This window comes from Eutrigla gurnardus, assembly GCF_963514095.1.
Source record: "Eutrigla gurnardus genome assembly, chromosome: 5".
NCBI classification, from domain to species: domain Eukaryota; kingdom Metazoa; phylum Chordata; class Actinopteri; order Perciformes; family Triglidae; genus Eutrigla; species Eutrigla gurnardus.
In genome coordinates this window covers 22,381,614-22,405,847 of record NC_139919.1, presented here as the reverse complement: position 1 = coordinate 22,405,847, position 24,234 = coordinate 22,381,614, and the positions used below count along the sequence as shown (strand labels likewise).

The window sequence follows — 24,234 nt, the reverse complement described above, 5'->3', positions numbered from 1 at the left end:
AGTCAAAACAATACCTCTCAAATGTATGATGGCAGTGGAAACTGGCTCCAGATGAATTCCCCTTCTAGACTGTCTTCACTGATCACAGTCAGCACATCCATCATCTGGAGGACGGGGATATTATGGCCATCTTTATCCTGCAAAGAAATAAAATATGAAAACTCAACTGAAGCTACATCCAGTCTATTGAATAGTGCCAGAGGTCATACATTGCATGTGTGTATTTAGTGTATGGACATACAACTTTTAAAATGTAGTACAAATAATCATAAGCTGGCTTGGTTAAGGGTTGACTGATTTGCAGACAATGTTTTTTTCTATCAATAAGGGTGTGTCAGTCTCTGCATTTGTGTGTGCACACACATGACATCATCTCCCCAGAGGGATGAGATCATGTGTGAGCAGGGCAGCTTGAAATTAAGGCCCACAGGATGAGTTATATTTGGTTAATATGCCCCATGATCTAAACATGTTAGTAGCATGTATGAGGTGTGTTTGTAACATATTTTAAATGAAGGGAGAGTGAAGGTTTTGAAATGGGGGTGTTTTGAGAAAATAATATTTGTTTGGAGCAAAGTGACGGGAACAGAGAGTCAGCTTTTGTTCTCCTCGCCACTTGACCCTGACAGGGGACTCTCAGACTGCAGCATGCCTTCCCCCTAAAAACATTCATCAGTTGTATAATATTTCTAAATGTATTTCTAATAGCCATAAGAGAGGGAGTGGCTGTTATAGGCTATATCTATTGTATGTTGTACTGGATTAACAGCATCACTGCATGCGGAAACAGCTTTCTTTGTCTGCAGCATTCTCCTGTATCCCTCCCCCTCTGCTTCCTTCCTTCCCAAGCGCTGCTTGCTTTCAGCACCACGGACAGAGACCAGCCAATTGGAGCCGCGTTGCCATGGCGACGTGTTGTCTGTTCGCTGGAGGTCGCGTTGAGCTCTGAAGCTGCCTGTTTTTTTGTTTGTTTTTTTTATATATATTCTGACATGGGCCCCTCCACTTCACGGTGCGACACCCGCAGCATGCGGCCAACTGATGAGCATTCTCTGTCAAATACGGTCGCAGCCTTGTGAGGACTGGTCACAAAGAAAATGCTGTGCTTTAAAACAGGCTGGTAGCATTGATGCAGCATGGGGAACACGATGGAGGCAGAAATGGGAGGAGGGGTTGTATAATGCCGCAGCGCTCGTGCACGCGCACGCACACGTAAATGCTTGGTCTAATTCCAGAACCAATGAGGGGTGCAGACGTTTTTTTTTTTTTTACTTTGTAGGTCGCTTTGTTTCCTGGCTGTTGTTCGAGTGATTGTTTTTAATAATTTAATGTCATGGTTTATTCTGTATATTCCACTGCACTGCAGCAGCATGGCGCACATTGACGTATGAACCACGAGAGGGCTCATCACTGCTGCATTTGCAGGTTCGATCCATGAGATGTCACTGCTCACCTCTTCAAAAGGAGAACGGCTGGGGGAGTGTGCTGAGGAGATCACATACAGTTTAAAGAGAGGGAATGTGAATGCTTTAATAAACATTATCAGCAGCAAAGTAGAACGTTCGATTCATTTTACGGTCCATCATTTTCGAATCATTTTAATTTCGAATAATAATAAATACAGAAAATAGAGCCAGTGTTCAAGATGGGTTTAACTTTTCTTGAGGGAAAGAGTTTTTGTCACGAAAATGAAATAATGCTTGGGAAACTTCAGAGGATATTACTATTGTTGCAGGAAAGAAAATTAAAATATTTTCCGTACATTCGTTTCATTCGTCTCACTTTCTTTAAAAAAAACGCGACACAGGTTTCACATCTGTCACAACATTTAAGGTCGACTGTTAAAATATATTTAAAACCGGGCTAAACTGAAAGAAAACGTGTCATCGTCACCGCACCGTCGTTACATCGGCAACGGGTGGTGCTGTTACATTATATATCAACACAGCGGCTGTGTGTGAGGGGCTCTTATTAAATGTGCATTCAGTAACAACCCAACGAGGCGGATTGAAAGACCGGACTAAAGAATCTCCATTTTTTTCTGTTGGAAGTAAAGTTCTCGCAGATTTTTACTGGAGGGGAAATTGGAAAAAATGCCATAATGTTAAGACCGTTGGTTAAAATGTTTTTTCCAAAAATGGCGATAACGGACTGCAAAGGACAATGGATGAATGTGTGGATTTCTTTTTGTCTGGCCCTGCTGATTGCGACCAATTTGGGAGGAAGCTCAGCTCAAATACGGTATTCCATTCAGGAAGAATTAAAAATAGGCACAGCCGTTGGAAATGTGGCCAAAGACCTTGGATTAGAAATACGAGGCTTGACGGACAGGAATCTTCGTGTCGTGTCAGGAACAAAGCAGGCTCTGTTTAAGGTAAATACGAGAGATGGAGTATTGTTGGTGAACCAGAGAATAGACAGGGAGGAGCTGTGTGCAAAAACAGCTCCATGCATCACAAATCTGAAAGCAGTTGTCGAAAATCCCCTCGAGATGCATCAAGTAATAGTTGAAATACTCGATGTAAACGACAATTTGCCGAAATTCCCCGAAGAAAACTACACATTAGAGGTGCTGGAGTCCGCCGTGGTTGGGTCTCGATTTCAAATAGAAGGCGCACACGACTTGGATGTTGGTTCGAATTCCTTACAATCATATAAACTCAACCATAACCAGTATTTTCGCCTGGAAACGGAGGAATTCGGGGAGGATGGAAAGGTTCCATTCCTAATCTTACAGCGACCTTTGGATAGAGAACACGCCGCACAGCACTGGTTACTCTTAACGGCTAATGATGGGGGTAAACCATCGAAATCTGGTGCTATTAATATCACCGTTATTGTATCTGACGTTAATGACAACTCACCAGTGTGTGATAAACAGAAATACAGCATCACAATAAAGGAAAACGCACCTGAAGGAACATTTCTGCTCACAGTAAATGCATCAGACTCGGATGAGGGGGTGAACGGTGAGATCGAATATTCTTTACGGAGTAAAGTGAGAGCATTCTCATCTGGGCCGTTTGATTTGAATAGCAGAACCGGAAAACTAACGGTGAGAGGAGGTCTTGATTACGAGGAAAAGCAAATCTATGAGATTAAGGTGCTGGCTGCGGACAAGGGGGCCGTGTCTCTCTCCACACACTGCAACGTGATTGTTAGAGTGGAAGACGTGAACGACAATCAGCCCGAAATAGACATCACGTCCCTTTCAAGTCGCATTCCAGAGGATGCACCACCTGGCACCGTGGTGGCGCTGATGGGGGTGACGGACCTCGACTCAGGTGTGAACGGACAGGTGGTCTGCAGTGTGCCCGGTCATTTACCTTTCGACTTAAAGCCTTCACCTGACGGACACTCATACTCTTTGGTCACCAAGGACCACCTAGATAAGGAAACCACACACATGTATAATATCGCAATAACGGCTAAGGATTTAGGGAACCCCGCCCTGTCATCTACTAAGGTGATACAGGTAGATGTGCTGGACGTCAACGATAATAGACCTATGTTCACTGAGAGCCCATATACTTTTTATGTGCCTGAAAACAACAACGCTGGCATGTCGATGTTTTCAGTGAGCGCGGAAGATGCTGATGGAGGTGAAAATGCGGCTGTCAGATATTCACTCGACCGTAAGAGTCCGGGACCCACCGTAACTTCATTTCTAAATATAAATGAAGCCAACGGCATCATCTCAGCTCTAAAAAGTTTCGACTTTGAAACACTGAAAACGTTCCAGTTCCACGTTGTTGCCACAGATTCTGGATCTCCGTCACTAAGCAGCAACGTCACAGTGAACGTGTTCATTCTGGATCAGAACGATAACGCTCCAGTCATCCTGTATCCAGTCAGCTCTAACGGTTCTGCTGAAGGTGTGGAGGAGATTCCCCGTAACGTGAACGCAGGACACTTGGTGACTAAAGTCAGAGCCTATGACGCTGATATAGGATATAACGGCTGGTTGCTGTTTTCACTGCAGGAAGTTACTGACCACAGTCTCTTTGCTTTGGACCGCTATACAGGACAGATCAGAACACTTCGCTCATTCACAGAGACAGACGAGGCTGAGCAGAAACTGGTCATACTGGTGAAAGACAACGGCAACGTTTCACTCTCAGCAACAGCTACTGTGGTTGTCAAACTCGTGGAGCCCAAAGAGGCGTTTGCTGCTTCTGATGTTAAAAGTTCAGCAAATGTGGAGGAGGACAATAACGTGACTTTTTACCTGATGATAACTTTGGGCTCAGTTTCAGCACTTTTCCTCATCAGCATCATCGTGCTGATTGCAATGCAGTGCTCTAAATCATCCACAGACTTCACATCAAAGTACTTACAAGACCCAAACTATGACGGGACACTGTGTCACAGCATCCAGTACAGATCTGGAGACAAGCGGTACATGTTGGTTGGACCCAGAATGAGTATAGGATCTACTATAGTCCCGGGCAGCCACGCAAACACACTAGTGCTCCCTGACAGGAGACTGGCATCTGGAGAGGTAAATATATTTAATATATTTCTTTGTATTTATTTACACAAAGCTTTCGCAAAACAACATACTGATACATATTGTTTTTGATTGTATTTTTCTCCCCCCATGTGTGAACCTTTTGCTGTCCATGGTGCTGAAATGTTGTTTTTGGTTGGGGTAATTTTGTGCTCTTTTGCGTTTTCACGTTTCCTATTTCACATTGTGTATTTATCAAAATAGAGCGTTGGAGCAGATTTACAATTCGTGTCTCCTGTTCTAACCCTGCCTCGATTACATGACTCCAACATGCTTTGAATGTCGTGGTATTGCAGCCCAGCGCTCACATGGTGTCAGTGTGGCCTCGATAATGGTTGTGTTGCTCATTCTGTACAAGCCCTGCCCATCGCTGGATCATTTCTTATGGAGGTGGGCCGCTGACGGGGTACACATCGTATATGTATCATTAGTAAGAATAGCGGTTAATAATCACGTGTGAAGTGTTACATTTGAGAATCTTGAAATGGATCTATTCAGCCTGGATCGATGAGCAATTGGATCACTACAAATATCTAAGAAAGGCTTTTTTTTTTGCTTCACAATGGGAGAACGAGGACAAAGGCGGCGAGTGAACTGCTGGTGGGTTGCCGGGATTTTGTTGCTGTGCTTTGGGAAACGCATTTTGGCTCAGCTTCGATACTCTGTACCGGAAGAAGTACAGGTGGGATACACTGTTGGAAATGTTGCTAAGGATTTAGGGCTTGACATCAACACATTGACAGACAGGCGGTTTCGTATTGTTTCGGGGCCGAACCATGCACTGTTTCAATTAAATCAAAAAGATGGAGTATTGTATATCGGAAGCAAGATTGACCGTGAAGAGCTGTGCGATGGAATGAAGGTTTGTTTGATGAACCTGAAAATTGTTGTAGAAAGCCCACTGGAAATACATTACGTCGGCGTTGAAATAACGGATGTTAATGACCATTCACCGACTTTTCCAGAACGCGAGCAGCGACTGGAAATCGCAGAGCACACTCCTCCAGGCACTCGCTTCCAAATCCATGCCGCCAGAGATCCTGATGTCGGTACACAGTCAGTCCGGTTATATAAACTGAGCTCGAATGATTTTTTTGACACTGAAATCAGAGACGGTGAGGAGGACAAGATACCGTTTTTAGTGCTGAAAAAGCCGTTGGATAGGGAGCAGAAGTCAGAACATAATTTCGTGTTAACGGCTGTTGATGGGGGCAGTCCGTTTAAATCTGGGAGCCTCAATCTAAGCATCACTGTGCTCGATGCGAATGATAACCGCCCTGTATTCAGCAAAGATATATACACTGTGTCTTTGAATGAAAATGCCCCGATAGGAACACTTGTAATACAATTAAACGCGACCGATTTAGATGAAGGGTCGAACAGCGAAATCGAATACACGTTTGGAAAAACACAAAAGAAAAAAGTCCATGATACATTTGAATTAAACAGCGTCACTGGTGAGATTCGAGTGAAGGGAAAAGTGGACTTTGAAGACACGGAGATTTATAGACTAGATCTGCAGGCTTCAGATAGAGGGCAGCCACCCTTGGCGGCCGAAAGTAGAGTTGTGATAAAGATAAAAGATGTCAATGATAACCAGCCGGAAATTGAAGTAACATCATTGTCCAACGTAGTCAAAGAAGATTCAAAGCCCGGCACAGTCATATCGCTCATTAGTGTTACAGACAGAGATTCGGGCATTAATGGGAAAGTTATTTGTAAAATCTTGGATAATGTTCCGTTTGATTTGACGCCATCCATTGAGGAAAACATGTACTCTCTTGTCACCAAGGGGCGTTTAGACAGAGAAATCGTGTCCCATTATGACATCACAATAACAGCTACCGACTGTGGTGAACCTCCACTTTCCACTGTAAAATCCTTGAATGTGCAGGTGTCAGATGTAAATGATAACAGACCACATTTCAGTCAGAATCCACTTGAACTTTACTTGGCAGAAAACAATGAGCCAGGGGCATCAATACTTTCTGTAAGCGCCACTGACAGTGATCTGAATGAAAATGCAGCAATAAGTTACCATATTGTGAGAAATGATGGGCTGCATCGCGATATGACATCTTTTCTCAGTGTCAATTCGGAAAACGGACAAATATCTGCACTAAAACGTTTTGACTTTGAAACACTGAAAACGTTCCAGTTCCAAGTTGTTGCCACAGATTCTGGATCTCCGTCACTAAGCAGCAACGTCACAGTGAACGTGTTCATTCTGGATCAGAACGATAACGCTCCAGTCATCCTGTATCCAGTCAGCTCTAACGGTTCTGCTGAAGGTGTGGAGGAGATTCCCCGCAACGTGAACGCAGGACACTTGGTGACTAAAGTCAGAGCCTATGACGCTGATATAGGATATAACGGCTGGTTGCTGTTTTCACTGCAGGAAGTTACTGACCACAGTCTCTTTGCTTTGGACCGCTATACAGGACAGATCAGAACACTTCGCTCATTCACAGAGACAGACGAGGCTGAGCAGAAACTGGTCATACTGGTGAAAGACAACGGCAACGTTTCACTCTCAGCAACAGCTACTGTGGTTGTCAAACTCGTGGAGCCCAAAGAGGCGTTTGCTGCTTCTGATGTTAAAAGTGCAGCAAACGTGGAGGAGGACAATAACGTGACTTTTTACCTGATGATAACTTTGGGCTCAGTTTCAGCACTTTTCCTCATCAGCATCATCGTGCTGATTGCAATGCAGTGCTCTAAATCATCCCCAGACTACACATCAAAGTACTTACAAGACCCAAACTATGACGGGACACTGTGTCACAGCATCCAGTACAGATCTGGAGACAAGCGGTACATGTTGGTTGGACCCAGAATGAGTATAGGATCTACTATAGTCCCGGGCAGCCATGCAAACACACTAATGCTCCCTGACAGGAGACTGGCATCTGGAGAGGTGAGTAAATATTATGATTTTAACTGATGGTGTATTCCATGCATTCACAGAGAATTAAGGATATAGCCTTATATCAGTAATTTTGTGGTGCTTTTTCAAACTGGGATTCAAGTTTGAGGTCATATTTAAAAATGCATTTAGGTAAATCCACTGGGAAAGCTTTACCAACCTAATGTCATATTTGTCAGCGCTGTCCATGGTGCTGAAAATCAAGCTTGGTCATATTGTGGTGATTTTCAACTCAATATGTAAGTTTTCTTTTTCAAACTTTGTGGATTTCATTCATATACTTCAAAGACCAAACGTGTGGTTTGTATTTTCCCCTTTTAGCTCAAATTGCAGAGTCTGTTACTTTACACACGTCTTTGTTTGAGAAATCTATACGCATTTTGCCCACCGTTCCAGGAATGCGCTGATCCCCATTCATTTGCCCACCCATTGGACTTACTTGAGTAATGCTGTCCATAACAGCGCATCTATTTTTGTACATGGATTTCAGTACACAATTTGATTATACTGCATTGTCATTAAGCATTACGTTAACGCCGTCAAAATATGAATGTAGAAATGATGATGATCATTATTATTATTACACAACATAAGTTTTCTTTCGTTAATTAGCTGTTATATTACACAGAAAAAAACGAAACTAGTTCCCTGTAACGATACAAAAATATGCATAATTTAAATATGCAATCTTGATAAAAAAAAAAAAGGATCAGCTTAAATGTACATTTATTGTAGTTAAGTAACTACAATTTGCAAATACGCTGATATTATGTCGCGGCTTGCTTTAAAAAGAGGCCATGATGCGCCCAGTCCACAAGGTGTCAGTGTCATATCAGCATAAACTGCTGTGTTATCGTGTTGGCCCTGCCCCTTCCAGAGAGGTTTTGTTCCTGTCTACGGAGAAGAGACAGTACGTTCAACAGAAGCGCATGTTGTCGTTGCGTTTTTTTTATAGTGAAAATATGGAATATATTTCAACGTCATATTTTGTGGCTTAGCCAGTTTCCTTTTTCCTCAGTACGTGTGTGTGGATATAAGAATAATTATTCAAACTGAAAAGATGGGAGCCGGAGGACAAAGACGAGGAATACAATCCTGGTGGTTAGCCCTCTGTTGTTCTGTGATGTGCGGCTTCGTGGAACGTGGTTCAGCTCAGATCAAATATTCAGTTCCAGAGGAAGTAAAAGTGGGATCCGTTGTTGGAAATGTCGCCAAGGATCTCGGATTGGACATCAGCTCGCTGGAGGAACGGCGATTTCGTATCGTTTCGGGAACCAACGATGCTCAGTTTGAAGTAAATCAGAACAATGGCGTCCTGTATGTGCGTAAGAATATCGATCGCGAGGAGCTCTGTAAAAGCGTTTCTCCATGTTCAATTAACCTGAAATTGGTAGCTGAGAACCCCATGGAAATACATTATGTGGGAGTTGAAATAATAGATGTTAATGATAATTCACCGAACTTTAAAGAGGAAGAAAAAACATTCGAAATTGCCGAGTCCACTGCTCCTGGCAAACGTTTCCAGTTACCAACTGCGCACGACCCAGATGTTGTCGTCAATACGGTGCGAATGTACAAATTAAACCAAAACGAATATTTCAGCATACAAATACGAGAAAGAGGAGAGGACAAAATACCGTTCTTAGTTCTGCAAAAGGCTCTGGATCGGGAGAAGCACCACGAGCACAAACTGATTCTGACAGCAGTTGACGGTGGAAATCCACCGAGATCAGGGACACTTAATGTAACAGTCGTCGTTCTCGATTCAAATGACAACCATCCTATATTTAGCCAAGAAGTGTATTCAGTAACAATACCTGAAAACGTAGATGCGGATACAAGTGTAATTAATGTAAAGGCAACTGATGCGGATGAGGGTACAAATGGGTATATTGAATATTATTTCGGTGGTCAACTTGACCAGAAGATATATGATATGTTTAGCTTAGATAAAGACACTGGATACATTGAAGTAAAGGGAGATATTGACTTTGAGAAGGTTAATGTTTTTAAATTGGACGTGCATGCCACTGACAAAGGGCAGCCTCCGATGAGTACTGATTGCAGGGTGATCATCAAAGTACTCGACAGAAACGATAACAAACCGCAAATAGAGGTGACATCCCTGTCAAACACGGTACCTGAAGACTTAAAACCTGGGACTGTGGTTTCTCTTATTAGCATCACAGACCAAGACGCCGGATTAAACGGTAAAGTAATATGTAGTCTATTAGATAATGTGCCGTTTGATTTAAAACCATCATATCAAGATAATATGTACTCGTTAGTTTTGAAACGGCATTTAGACCGAGAATCAATTTCGCATTATGACATCACAATAACAGCTACAGACTGTGGTGAGCCTCCTCTGTCTACAGTCAAAACTCTGAGTATTGATGTATCTGACGTGAATGACAATATCCCAGATTTCTCGCATAATCCAATAGAACTTTACCTGGTAGAAAATAACATGCCTGGACATCCAATCTTTTCAGTTTCTGCTTCGGATAAAGACCTAAATGAAAATGCAGCTTTAACGTATCATATAGTCAGAGAGAACGGTAAGGAAGTTACAATTTCAACCTTTCTAAATATTAATTCAGATAATGGGCAGATTACCGCGCTAAAAAGTTTCGACTTTGAAACAGTGAAAACGTTCCAGTTCCACGTTGTTGCCACAGATTCTGGATCTCCGTCACTAAGCAGCAACGTCACAGTGAACGTGTTCATTCTGGATCAGAACGATAACGCTCCAGTCATCCTGTATCCAGTCAGCTCTAACGGTTCTGCTGAAGGTGTGGAGGAGATTCCCCGCAACGTGAACGCAGGACACTTGGTGACTAAAGTCAGAGCCTATGACGCTGATATAGGATATAACGGCTGGTTGCTGTTTTCACTGCAGGAAGTTACTGACCACAGTCTCTTTGCTTTGGACCGCTATACAGGACAGATCAGAACACTTCGCTCATTCACAGAGACAGACGAGGCTGAGCAGAAACTGGTCATACTGGTGAAAGACAACGGCAACGTTTCACTCTCAGCAACAGCTACTGTGGTTGTCAAACTCGTGGAGCCCAAAGAGGCGTTTGCTGCTTCTGATGTTAAAAGTTCAGCAAATGTGGAGGAGGACAATAACGTGACTTTTTACCTGATGATAACTTTGGGCTCAGTTTCAGCACTTTTCCTCATCAGTATCATCGTGCTGATTGCAATGCAGTGCTCTAAATCATCCACAGACTACACATCAAAGTACTTACAAGACCCAAACTATGACGGGACACTGTGTCACAGCATCCAGTACAGGTCTGGAGACAAGCGGTACATGTTGGTTGGACCCAGAATGAGTATAGGATCTACTATAGTCCCGGGCAGCCATGCCAACACACTAGTGCTCCCTGACAGGAGACTGGCATCTGGAGAGGTAAGACTTTTGTGATCACTGTCCATGGTGCTGAAACGCTTTTCTCTTTCAAAGCACTTGCTTAGAAATTTAAAAGGCATTGCTCCGTTTGGGAATACTTTGCTTTTGCTTTTGACAGATGTATCTCTACATTTTTTTAACGCACATTGGCATGGGGGGTGACGTTGGTGAAGTTTCTGTTGAGTTGGGCGAACAGTTTGTATGGGCTTCTTTTTTAGATACTGAAAAACATATGAATGAAAAATACACTGAGCCTGCTTATGCCTGCTTCACATGATAACTGAACCACTATATCGACTACTGCTTTCATCAAACGACCTCCTGGTGTCACTGTAATATAGGGAAACGACAGAAATGTGTTCCTCCCCTAAACATGCTATTGTTTGACATCTAGAGCCGAGGAGACATTTGAATCAAGCACGCCAGCCGAAGGATATACGTGTTGTAACTATGCGATACTCGACGGGTTAGAAAAAGAGCTGTTTTGTCGCAGTAACAGCTTTTATTGTTTTTTACACGCAGTTGAAGGATGGCGATGGGGACCGGCAGACAAAGTCGAACGAGGGAGTACAATATGCTTGTGTTTCATATAGCGGTACTGCTTTTTTTCGGAACGCAGGCTCTTGCTCAGATTAGATATTCCATTCCGGAGGAGGTGAAAGAAGGAACTGCTGTTGGAAATGTTGCGAAGGATCTTGCCCTTGAAATCAGCTCGTTAAACCACCGGCGGTTCCGCGTTGTTTCTGGATCAAAGGAGACATTTTTTGCGGTAAACCCGGACAATGGGGTGCTGTTTGTACAAAAGAAAATCGACAGAGAGGAGCTCTGTCAGGGCAGCGGAGCCTGTCTAATGGAGCTAAAAATACTCGTTGAAAACCCGTTGGAAATGCACTATGTAGTTGTAGAAATTACCGATGTCAATGATCACTCTCCTAATTTTCCCGAAAAAGAGCAGACGTTTGAAATATTTGAACAGACGTTGCCAGGAAGGCGATTCCAGCTCCACACTGCACGTGATCCTGATGCTGGAATTAACTCAGTTCGTACGTACACGTTAACGTCAAACGATCACTTTACACTAGACATCCGTCAAAGCGACGAGGAAAAAATACCATTCTTAGTGCTTAAAAAGTCATTAGACAGGGAAGGAACAAGCAGATGCTTGCTAACTGTTACAGCGCTAGATGGAGGTAAACCTCCCAGATCAGGGGTGCTAAACGTCTCCATTATTGTTCTTGATAGTAATGATAATCGCCCGACGTTTACGCAGGAGGTTTACCAAATTGAAATACAAGAAAATGTTTCACTTGGTACTTTAATATTTAGAATGAATGCAACGGATCCCGATGAAGGCACTAATAGCGATATTGAATACAGCCTTGGAAAAACTCTAAGGAAAAAAGTCTATGATATTTTTGATTTGGACAAATTAACTGGAGAGATTAGAGTTAAAGGCCAAGTAGACTACGAGGAAATTGACGTCTATAAATTGGATGTTGAGGCATCAGATAAAGGTACACCACCATTGACAGGTGAGTCCAGAGTTATTATAAAGATAATTGATGTCAACGATAATCCACCAGAAATAGAAGTCACATCACTGTCAAATACAGTGTCTGAAGACTCAAAGCCTGGTACAGTTATTTCACTACTTAGTGTGACAGATAAAGATTCTGGTGTCAATGGAAAAATAATATCAAGCATAACATCAGATGTACCTTTTGAATTAAAACCCTCCTATAAGGAGAACATATATTCAATTGTAACGAAAGGATATTTGGATCGAGAGGAAGTGTCACATTATGAAATAACAATAAAAGCCACAGATTGTGGTGAACCTCCCTTATCTACTGTTAAAACTCTCAGCATTCAGATATTAGATGTAAATGACAACAGACCACATTTCAAACAAAATCCATTACAGTTTTACCTGGTAGAAAATAACGTTGCTGGAACGTCAATATTGTCTGTAAGCGCAACGGACAAAGATGTGAATGACAATGCAGTCATTTCTTACCATATTGTTAGAGGAGGCAATCAGAATTACTTGATGTCTTTTCTCAATATCAATCCAGATAATGGCATTATTACGGCTCTAAAAAGTTTTGACTTTGAAACAGTGAAAACGTTCCAGTTCCACGTTGTTGCCACAGATTCTGGATCTCCGTCACTAAGCAGCAACGTCACAGTGAACGTGTTCATTCTGGATCAGAACGATAACGCTCCAGTCATCCTGTATCCAGTCAGCTCTAACGGTTCTGCTGAAGGTGTGGAGGAGATTCCCCGCAACGTGAACGCAGGACACTTGGTGACTAAAGTCAGAGCCTATGACGCTGATATAGGATATAACGGCTGGTTGCTGTTTTCCCTGCAGGAAGTTACTGACCACAGTCTCTTTGCTTTGGACCGCTATACAGGACAGATCAGAACACTTCGCTCATTCACAGAGACAGACGAGGCTGAGCAGAAACTGGTCATACTGGTGAAAGACAACGGCAACGTTTCACTCTCAGCAACAGCTACTGTGGTTGTCAAACTCGTGGAGCCCAAAGAGGCGTTTGCTGCTTCTGATGTTAAAAGTTCAGCAAATGTGGAGGAGGACAATAACGTGACTTTTTACCTGATGATAACTTTGGGCTCAGTTTCAGCACTTTTCCTCATCAGTATCATCGTGCTGATTGCAATGCAGTGCTCTAAATCATCCACAGACTACACATCAAAGTACTTACAAGACCCAAACTATGACGGGACACTGTGTCACAGCATCCAGTACAGATCTGGAGACAAGCGGTACATGTTGGTTGGACCCAGAATGAGTATAGGATCTACTATAGTCCCGGGCAGCCATGCAAACACACTGGTGCTCCCTGACAGGAGACTGGCATCTGGAGAGGTAAGAGCTTGAAAACAAAGTGATATAAATGATACCTGCTTATATTCAGTTCTCGATTGCTTCGTGCTCAAATGCAGATTTTCTTTCATCACCTTTCAAAAGACCACTGTGAGAGCACTACCAAACATCTCTAAACAAAGTTGTTCATATTACAAGTCTGGTTAAAGGTGGTGCTCATTATTTGGATATTTACTGGGTATTCTGAATTTAATTACAAAAACAGATTTCACCGGTCATAGCTGTATCCAAAGGAACATATGTGCATATGCAGGCAGAGCAGCAATGGACGTAGTTCATTTGCTTTACTGTGTCAACAAAAGCCACACACAGTTATGTTCTACTGCCACTTGTTTGTATACTTGTTAAGCATGTGTAAGCTGGTAAATACCAATTATTTAAAATAAGTAAAATTGCTCTATCAATGTAATAAGTACCTCATTCTTGGACTGGTTATGACTGCTGTCCACTGTATAGAAATGATTTGGGTTTGCTCACTCTTCCCAAAGAAAAAAGCACACTTGTATGGCAACTACAGTATACTTGTGCTGTGTGTATGCATTATTTCCATAAACATGCATTCTAATCCCAATACACAGAGTGAACGCCTTGACCAGGTGTTTAAATGCTGAAATTTTAGGGGTTTTATTTAGTAGCATTTTCAAAGTATGGGTATCTACAGCACTGTATTATTTCCATGACCTCCGGGTGTCGGTATTACACCAGGAAACCATAGACATCTTCGTCCCTCCCTTCATAAAGCTTTTGTTTGCCCCTTGAAAAAAGGCAGAACGATCATTTGACTCAAACTCGCCACGCGACGGAATTGCGTTGCGCTATTTGTAAATATGCGACGCGCAATGCATTTGATTTAGAGTTTTATTGGAGTACCTGTGTTTTTTGGATAACGATGGGGAAAGAAAGACAAATTCGAAGAAGCGTCTGCTCCTGGTTTGCTTTTCATTTGTCTCTACTCTTGCTTGTCGGAATACGGGCTTTGGCAGAAATAAGATACTCTATTCAAGAGGAGGCAAAGGTGGGAACTGTTGTTGGAAATGTCGCTAAAGATCTTGGGCTGGACATCACCTCTTTGTCGGGCCGACGGTTCCGCGTTGTTTCTGAATCCAATGATGTATTTTTTGAGGTGAACCCGGACAATGGGGCTCTCTACGTGCATAAAATAATCGACAGAGAGGAGCTCTGCCACGGTAGCGGCGCCTGTCTAATGGAGCTTAAAGTCATAGTCGAGAATCCGTTGGAAATCCACTATGTAGTTGTAGAAATTATTGATGTAAATGATCACTCTCCGAGTTTCCCCGAAAAAGAACAAAGATTTGAAATAGCTGAACATACGTTGCCAGGAAGGCGGTTCCAACTGCACACGGCTCGAGATCCCGATGCTGGAATTAACTCTATCCGTACGTACACGTTAACGTCCAATGACCACTTTGAATTAGACATCCGTCAGAGCGATGAGGACAAAATACCATTTTTAGTGCTGAAGAAATCGTTAGACAGAGAACAAAAGGACAGACACACGCTACTGGTTACAGCAGTTGATGGAGGGAAACATCCAAAGTCGGGCACACTAAATGTTTCCATTATTGTCCTCGACAGTAATGATAATCGTCCAATGTTCAGTCAGGAGATTTACCAAATTGCAATAAAAGAAAACGTTCCAATCGGTACTTCAATATTTAGAATGAATGCAACAGATCCAGATGAGGGTGTCAGTGGGGAAATCGAATACATCCTTGGGAAAACTCTAAATAAAAAAGTCTATGACATTTTTGAATTGGACAAATTATCTGGAGAGATTAGAGTTAAAGGGGTAATGGACTATGAAGAAAATGATGTATATAAACTGGATGTTGAGGCATCTGACAGAGGAGCACCTCCATTGACAGGTGAGTGTAGAGTCATTATAAAAATTAAAGACGTCAACGATAATCCACCAGAAATAGAAGTTACATCACTGTCAAATGCAGTGTCTGAAGACTCAAAGCCTGGTACAGTTATTTCACTTATTAGTGTGAGAGACAAAGATTCTGGTGTCAATGGAAAAATAATATCAAGCATAACCTCAGACGTGCCTTTTGAATTAAAACCCTCCTATAAGGAGAACATATATTCAATTGTAACAAAGGGATATTTGGATCGAGAAGAAGTGTCACATTATGAAATAACAATAAAAGCCACAGATTGTGGTGAACCTCCCTTATCTACAGTTAAAACAATAAGTGTTGAGATATCAGATGTAAACGACAACAGGCCACAGTTCCAACAAACTCCTTTAGAGTTCTATCTTGTAGAAAATAACGTTGCTGGAACGTCAATATTGTCTGTAAGCGCAACGGACAAAGATGTGAATGACAATGCAGTCATTTCTTACCATATTGTTAGAGGAGGCAATCAGAATGACTTGATGTCTTTTCTCAATATCAATCCAGATAATGGCATTATTACAGCTCTAAAAAGTTTTGACTTTGAAACACTGAAAACGTTCCAGTTCCACGTTGTTGCCACAGATTCTGGATCTCCGTCACTAAGCAGCAACGTCACAGTGAACGTGTTCATTCTGGATCAGAACGATAACGCTCCAGTCATCCTGTATCCAGTCAGCTCTAACGGTTCTGCTGAAGGTGTGGAGGAGATTCCCCGCAACGTGAACGCAGGACACTTGGTGACTAAAGTCAGAGCCTATGACGCTGATATAGGATATAACGGCTGGTTGCTGTTTTCACTGCAGGAAGTTACTGACCACAGTCTCTTTGCTTTGGACCGCTATACAGGACAGATCAGAACACTTCGCTCATTCACAGAGACAGACGAGGCTGAGCAGAAACTGGTCATACTGGTGAAAGACAACGGCAACGTTTCACTCTCAGCAACAGCTACTGTGGTTGTCAAACTCGTGGAGCCCAAAGAGGCGTTTGCTGCTTCTGATGTTAAAAGTTCAGCAAATGTGGAGGAGGACAATAACGTGACTTTTTACCTGATGATAACTTTGGGCTCAGTTTCAGCACTTTTCCTCATCAGCATCATTGTGCTGATTGCAATGCAGTGCTCTAAATCATCCACAGACTACACATCAAAGTACTTACAAGACCCAAACTATGACGGGACACTGTGTCACAGCATCCAGTACAGATCTGGAGACAAGCGCTACATGTTGGTTGGACCCAGAATGAGTATAGGATCTACTATAGTCCCGGGCAGCCACGCAAACACACTAGTGCTCCCTGACAGGAGACTGGCATCTGGAGAGGTAAGTCCCAAAAACAACTTAATAGCATATGTATCACTTATATGAAATTACTGTTTGACGTACTTTTACTTTTTTGTAAAATCTCTTAAAATTGTAAAATATGTTGCGGCTATTTATTCTAGCATTCTCACCAGCATAAAATGATTCTGATACTGAAGTCTTTTCGTAGTGATTATGGTCACGTTCTGATGATTCAAAAGTATCTCGGCAAGAAAATAGTTTTTTTGCGTTTTGGCAACACAGTAAAGCTACTGATAACAAGACGGCGGCGCTGTCCATGGTGCTGAATGTGTGTCTTGCGTCTCTTCAACTATCAAAGTCCCAGATAGTAATGGGAACACTTCAGTGGCTGGTGACAGGCGTCTGAGTAAGTAACCTATTGCAAACTGGTTGTTTGATTCGCTGATTGCAGTCTCGCGATATTTTCGCCCTATCCGCTCAGTTGCCTGTGGAGCCTTTTACGAGACAAAGCTTAATTCGTACTGGAGACGCTTCTGTGCAATATTTCACATTCTCTTTCTTATCTAAACGAAACGAAAGCATTCGATGGTCCACTGGGTGGCAGTGTTACAGTAGGGAATCGCTAAGGCTTCAGTGAGAATAGAATCCACCCCTTCAAAGTCTGTATTCCAGCTCGACCACAAAGAATGGCATCGTTTCGGATTTGATGCGTATACCTTCCTGCCGTGAACGTTGTTTTATCAACTATTTCACCAGGACAACTCGAGGAGTTTTAAGTGGAAGATATTCGTGGATGCTATTTCGAATGATTGCACTCAAGGAAACAAAGGACAAAGAGGCAGAATGATGTCCCGGGCGGGTCCTCTACTTTTCTTACTGCTGCTTTGCTTTGGTGAGCTGATTTTAGCTCAATTAAAATACTCGACTCCAGAGGAAGGTAAAGCGGGAGCAATTATTGGAAATGTTGCCAAGGATTTGGGCCTAGATGTCAGTGCCTTGACAAACAGGAATTTTCGTATTGTGTCTGGAGCTCAGGATGCGCTATTTGAGGTAAACCCGAACAACGGCATTTTATACGTGCACAAGAATCTCGACCGAGAAAAATTGTGCGACAGAAATGGTGCATGTTTGATAGATCTGAAAATCGTTGTTGAAAATCCACTTGAAATCCACTATGTCACAGTGGAAATAACGGATGCTAATGATCATGCACCGACATTTGTCGAGAAAGAAAAGGTGATCGAAATAGCAGAAAATACTTTGCCAGGAGCACGATTTCAATTACCAGGCGCGCGTGATCCAGATGTTGGAATAAATTCAGTGCAGCGCTATAAACTCAGTCAAAACGATGCCTTTAATCTTGAAATTAGAGAAAGGGGAGAGGACAAAATCCCCTTCTTAGTGTTGCAGAGACACTTGGACAGAGAGCAGAGAACGAACCATAGCTTGATTTTAACCGCTATGGATGGAGGGACACCGTTAAAATCAACTAATCTTAATATCACCATAAAGGTTCTCGATATCAATGATAACAGACCTACTTTTTCGAAGGAGGTTTATTCTGTAATATTACAAGAAAATGTTGCTTTAGATACGATTGTAACAAAAGTCAAAGCGACTGATCTCGACGAGGGAGCTAATGGAGATGTCGAGTACGCCTTTGGAGGCGACATTAATTCCAAGGTGTTGGAGCTATTTACTCTAGAGAGAATGACAGGCGAAATTCGAGTTAAAGGACAAATAGACTATGAAGCAGCTAATGTTTTCAAGTTAGACATCCAAGCCTCTGACAAAGGTCAGCCTCCGACAACAACTGACTGTAGAGTCATAATAAAGATCCAAGATGTCAATGACAATAAGCCAGAAATAGAAGTGACATCAATATCTAGCATGGTCCCAGAGGACTCAAAACATGGGACCGTGATCTCGCTTATTAGTGTTAAAGACATTGATTCCGGCCTGAATGGGAAAGTCATGTGCAGTCTGATGGGGAATGTACCATTTGAATTAAAACCGTCATTTAAAGATAACATGTATTCATTAGTGACGAAAGAAACGTTGGACAGAGAATCTACATCACATTATAATATTTCTATAACAGCCACAGATTATGGTGAGCCTCCACTTTCCACATTCAAAACATTAAGTATTCAGGTATCCGATGTGAATGACAACATTCCAGAGTTCTCACACAGTCCATTGGAATTATATTTGGTGGAAAACAATGCTCCTGGCGGATCAATATTTTCTGTGAGTGCATTTGATAAAGATTTAAATGACAATGCAGCAGTTTCTTATCGTATAATTAGAGGGAAAGGCGGTCATAATGATATGGCATCTTTTCTGAATATCAATTCTGATAATGGACACATCTCAGCTCTAAAAAGTTTCGACTTTGAAACACTGAAAACGTTCCAGTTCCAAGTTGTTGCCACAGATTCTGGATCTCCGTCACTAAGCAGCAACGTCACAGTGAACGTGTTCATTCTGGATCAGAACGATAACGCTCCAGTCATCCTGTATCCAGTCAGCTCTAACGGTTCTGCTGAAGGTGTGGAGGAGATTCCCCGCAACGTGAACGCAGGACACTTGGTGACTAAAGTCAGAGCCTATGACGCTGATATAGGATATAACGGCTGGTTGCTGTTTTCACTGCAGGAAGTTACTGACCACAGTCTCTTTGCTTTGGACCGCTATACAGGACAGATCAGAACACTTCGCTCATTCACAGAGACAGACGAGGCTGAGCAGAAACTGGTCATACTGGTGAAAGACAACGGCAACGTTTCACTCTCAGCAACAGCTACTGTGGTCGTCAAACTCGTGGAGCCCAAAGAGGCGTTTGCTGCTTCTGATGTTAAAAGTCCAGCAAATGTGGAGGAGGACAATAACGTGACTTTTTACCTGATGATAACTTTGGGCTCAGTTTCAGTACTTTTCCTCATCAGTATCATCGTGCTGATTGCAATGCAGTGCTCTAAATCATCCACAGACTACACATCAAAGTACTTACAAGACCCAAACTATGACGGGACACTGTGTCACAGCATCCAGTACAGATCTGGAGACAAGCGCTACATGTTGGTTGGACCCAGAATGAGTATAGGATCTACTATAGTCCCGGGCAGCCATGCAAACACACTAGTGCTCCCTGACAGGAGACTGGCATCTGGAGAGGTAAGACTTTTGATTGAAACGTTTGTAGATGTTGCAGTGTTTCTGAAGATTTAGATAGACTTTGTTTAAACAAAGAACTTCTTTTGTTATTGGAGGCAAACGCTGTGCGACTACTTGCGACTGCTGTCCATGGTGCTGAAAGACATGAACGTGTCAAACAGATATGCAATGTTAAAAGGAACGTATTGAATGGTATTGCTTTCATCATCTCTGACAACTGTATTAGACGTACACAGCTTAAGTTGATAAGGTTCCAAATATCCAATATATCTTTAATTCGTCAGAGGAAAAAGAGAGACAATATAATATTGCTTGAATGACATATTGCGGGAATTGCTTTCTTACTTATAACTGTTTTTTTCGGGGACTTGTTTTGAACAATAATGCACATGTAGTTATGTTTGTTCTCAGTCATTACCTCTGGGTGTCACCGTTACACCGAGAAGCCGTAGACGACGTTGTCCCTCCCCTTTCAACGCTTTTGTCTCCTAGAGCAAAGCAGATATTTGGATCATCTACACTACCCGACGGAGTCACGATACGCGTCTTGCAAATATGCGACATTCAGCCGGTGGGACGTAATTAATAGTTTGTCGAAGTCACAGCTTCCTTTGTGTACATGTGTTGTTGGATAACGATGGGGACCGATACAAAATCACGGACAAAGGACGGCTCCCGGTTTGTTTTTTATCTGGCTCTATTGCTGATGGGACAACAGGCTCTGGCGCAGACAAGGTACTCTATTCCCGAGGAGGTCCAAGAGGGAACTGTGGTTGGAAATGTAGCGAAAGATCTTGGCCTCGATATCAACTCTTTGACTGCTCGACGTTTCCGCGTTGTGTCTGGAAGTAAGAGTGCTATTTTTGAAGTGAACCAGAATAATGGAGCATTGTACGTCCACGAGCATATAGACAGAGAGGAGCTCTGTCAGGGCAGCGGTGCGTGTCTGATGGAGCTAAAAATCCTCGTTGAAAACCCTCTGGAAATACACTACGTGATTGTAGAAATCACTGATGTAAATGATCACTCTCCCAGTTTTCCTGAAAAGGAACAGATATTTGAAATAGCGGAGCATACGTTGCCAGGAAGGCGATTTCAACTGCACACTGCTCGAGATCCCGATGCTGGAATTAACTCTATTCGTACGTACACTTTAACGTCAAATAATCACTTTGAATTAGACATCCGTCAGAGCGATGAGGACAAAATACCATTTCTAGTGCTGAAGAAATCGTTAGACAGAGAACAAAAGGACAAACACACGCTACTGGTTACAGCAGTTGATGGAGGAAAACCTCCACGATCAGGAACACTCAATGTCTCTATTATTGTTCTTGATAGTAATGATAATCGTCCAACGTTTAGTCAGGAGATTTACCCAATAGAATTATATGAAAATACTCCAGTCGGCACGTTAATAGTTAAAATGAATGCAACGGATCCAGATCAAGGGACTAATGGGGAAATAGAATACAGCCTTGGAAAAACATTGAAGCGAAAAATATATGACATTTTTGAATTAGACAAATTAACTGGAGAGATTAGAGTTAAAGGAGTTGTGGACTATGAAGAAAACGAGGTTTATAAATTGGATGTTGAGGCTTCTGATAAAGCAACATTACCATTAACAGGTGAGTGCAGAGTTATTATAAAGATAATAGATGTTAATGATAACCCACCAGAAATAGAAGTCACATCACTGTCAAATACAGTGTCTGAAGACTCAAAGCCTGGTACAGTTATTTCACTACTTAGTGTGACAGATAAAGATTCTGGTGTCAACGGAAAAATAATATCAAGCATAACATCAGATGTGCCTTTTGAATTAAAACCCTCCTATAAGGAGAACATATATTCAATTGTAACGAAAGGATATTTGGATCGAGAGGAAGTGTCACATTATGAAATAACAATAAAAGCCACAGATTGTGGTGAACCTCCCTTATCTACTGTTAAAACAATAAGTGTTGAGATATCAGATGTAAACGACAACAGGCCACATTTCCAACAAAGTCCTTTAGAATTTTATCTTGTAGAAAATAACGTTGCCGGTAATTCAATTTTCTCTGTAAACGCAACGGACAAAGACTTGAATGACAATGCTGTAATTACATATCATATACCGAGAGAAGGGAGACAGAATAACATACTGTCTTTCCTAAATGTAAATTCTGATAATGGACACATCTCAGCTCTAAAAAGTTTCGACTTTGAAACACTGAAAACGTTCCAGTTCCACGTTGTTGCCACAGATTCTGGATCTCCGTCACTAAGCAGCAACGTCACAGTGAACGTGTTCATTCTGGATCAGAACGATAACGCTCCAGTCATCCTGTATCCAGTCAGCTCTAACGGTTCTGCTGAAGGTGTGGAGGAGATTCCCCGCAACGTGAACGCAGGACACTTGGTGACTAAAGTCAGAGCCTATGACGCTGATATAGGATATAACGGCTGGTTGCTGTTTTCCCTGCAGGAAGTTACTGACCACAGTCTCTTTGCTTTGGACCGCTATACAGGACAGATCAGAACACTTCGCTCATTCACAGAGACAGACGAGGCTGAGCAGAAACTGGTCATACTGGTGAAAGACAACGGCAACGTTTCACTCTCAGCAACAGCTACTGTGGTTGTCAAACTCGTGGAGCCCAAAGAGGCGTTTGCTGCTTCTGATGTTAAAAGTTCAGCAAATGTGGAGGAGGACAATAACGTGACTTTTTACCTGATGATAACTTTGGGCTCAGTTTCAGCACTTTTCCTCATCAGCATCATCGTGCTGATTGCAATGCAGTGCTCTAAATCATCCACAGACTACACATCAAAGTACTTACAAGACCCAAACTATGACGGGACACTGTGTCACAGCATCCAGTACAGATCTGGAGACAAGCGCTACATGTTGGTTGGACCCAGAATGAGTATAGGATCTACTATAGTCCCGGGCAGCCACGCAAACACACTAGTGCTCCCTGACAGGAGACTGGCATCTGGAGAGGTAAGACTTTAAGAATACGTTGTTGTTGTTGTTTTCATCGCGGCCACCAGTATCCCGTTCTTTGTTTGCAGTTTGCTGTCACTTTCTTCTAGTCATGTTTTTGGAACTGAGAACAGTAGCAACTAAGTAAGGATAAGGAGGTAGAGTGGCCCATCCACAAATGGGAAGATCAACAATTCGATCTCCGGCTCCTCTGGTCCCCTATAAAGTACCCCAAGTTACTTCAGAGTCGATGTGTATTTGTGTTTCTCTTACTTGTTACGTGTGTATGAGGGTTTTTGTGTCTTTTGAATTAACTGGCCTTATTCACCACAAAAAGTGATCATTTAGGTCATAACATGTGTAGCAATGCAAGTGATAATGCTGAGCAGGGAAAGTCATTAGAATCAGTTTGGAGAAATATGTGAGGAACACGTTTGTGACAGTAAGAAGCTTGACTTTTATCAGTTAAAAATTTGATTGAAACGTTTGTAGATGTTGCAGTGTTTCTGAAGATTTAGTTAGACTTTGTTTAAACAAAGAACTTCTTTTGTTATTGGAGGCAAACGCTGTGCGACTACTTGCGACTGCTGTCCATGGTGCTGAAAGACATGAACATGTCAAAAAGATATGCAATGTTAAAAGGAACGTATTGAATATTATTGCTTTCATCATCTCTAAAAACGTTATTAGACGTAAACAACTGCAATTGACATGGTTCCAAAAATCCAATATATATTTAATTTGTCAGAGGAAAAAGAGAGACAATATAATGTTGCTTGAATGACATATTGCTGGAATTGCTTTCTTACTTTTAACTCATTTTTTCGGGGACTTGTTTTGAACAATAATGCACAGTTATGTTTGTTCTCAGTCATTACCTCTGGGTGTCACCGTTACACCGAGAAGCCGTAGACGACGTTGTCCCTCCCCTTTCAACGCTTTTGTCTCCTAGAGCAAAGCAGATATTTGGATCATCTACACTACCCGACGGAGTCACGATACGCGTTTTGCAAATATGCGACATTCAGCCGGTTGGACGTAATTAATAGTTTGTCGAAGTCACAGCTTCCTTTGTGTACATGTGTTGTTGGATAACGATGGGGACCG

General features: G+C 42.2%; 2 protein-coding genes and 2 pseudogenes across 4 annotated transcripts in view; all 4 read left to right on the top strand.

Moving 5' to 3' along the window:
- Window positions 1-2,131: 2,131 nt before the first annotated feature.
- Window positions 2,132-24,234, top strand: part of LOC311013230 (protocadherin alpha-C2-like) — a gene marked incomplete at its 5' end in the record, with an annotated part of 181,695 nt that continues 159,592 nt past the window's right edge. The window contains one exon of the mRNA XM_084009221.1: window positions 2,132-4,501. Within this exon, the coding sequence (XP_083865347.1) occupies window positions 2,138-4,501 (2,364 nt within the window). The remainder of the gene's footprint in view (window positions 4,502-24,234) is intronic.
- On the top strand, window positions 5,061-11,269 carry LOC311013344 (protocadherin beta-15 pseudogene; annotated as a pseudogene). Its single transcript has 3 exons — window positions 5,061-7,427; window positions 10,696-10,857; window positions 11,252-11,269. The product of its transcript is annotated as a protocadherin beta-15 pseudogene (transcript).
- On the top strand, window positions 11,387-13,762 carry LOC311013343 (protocadherin alpha-2 pseudogene; annotated as a pseudogene). The gene has a single exon. The product of its transcript is annotated as a protocadherin alpha-2 pseudogene (transcript).
- LOC311013342 (protocadherin beta-5-like) lies at window positions 14,658-24,079 on the top strand (the record flags this gene model as incomplete). Its single annotated transcript, XM_084009364.1, has 4 exons — window positions 14,658-15,432; window positions 18,568-20,153; window positions 22,984-23,145; window positions 23,999-24,079. 4 exons carry the CDS (start codon window positions 14,658-14,660, stop codon window positions 24,077-24,079), a joined length of 2,604 nt encoding a protein of 867 aa, XP_083865490.1.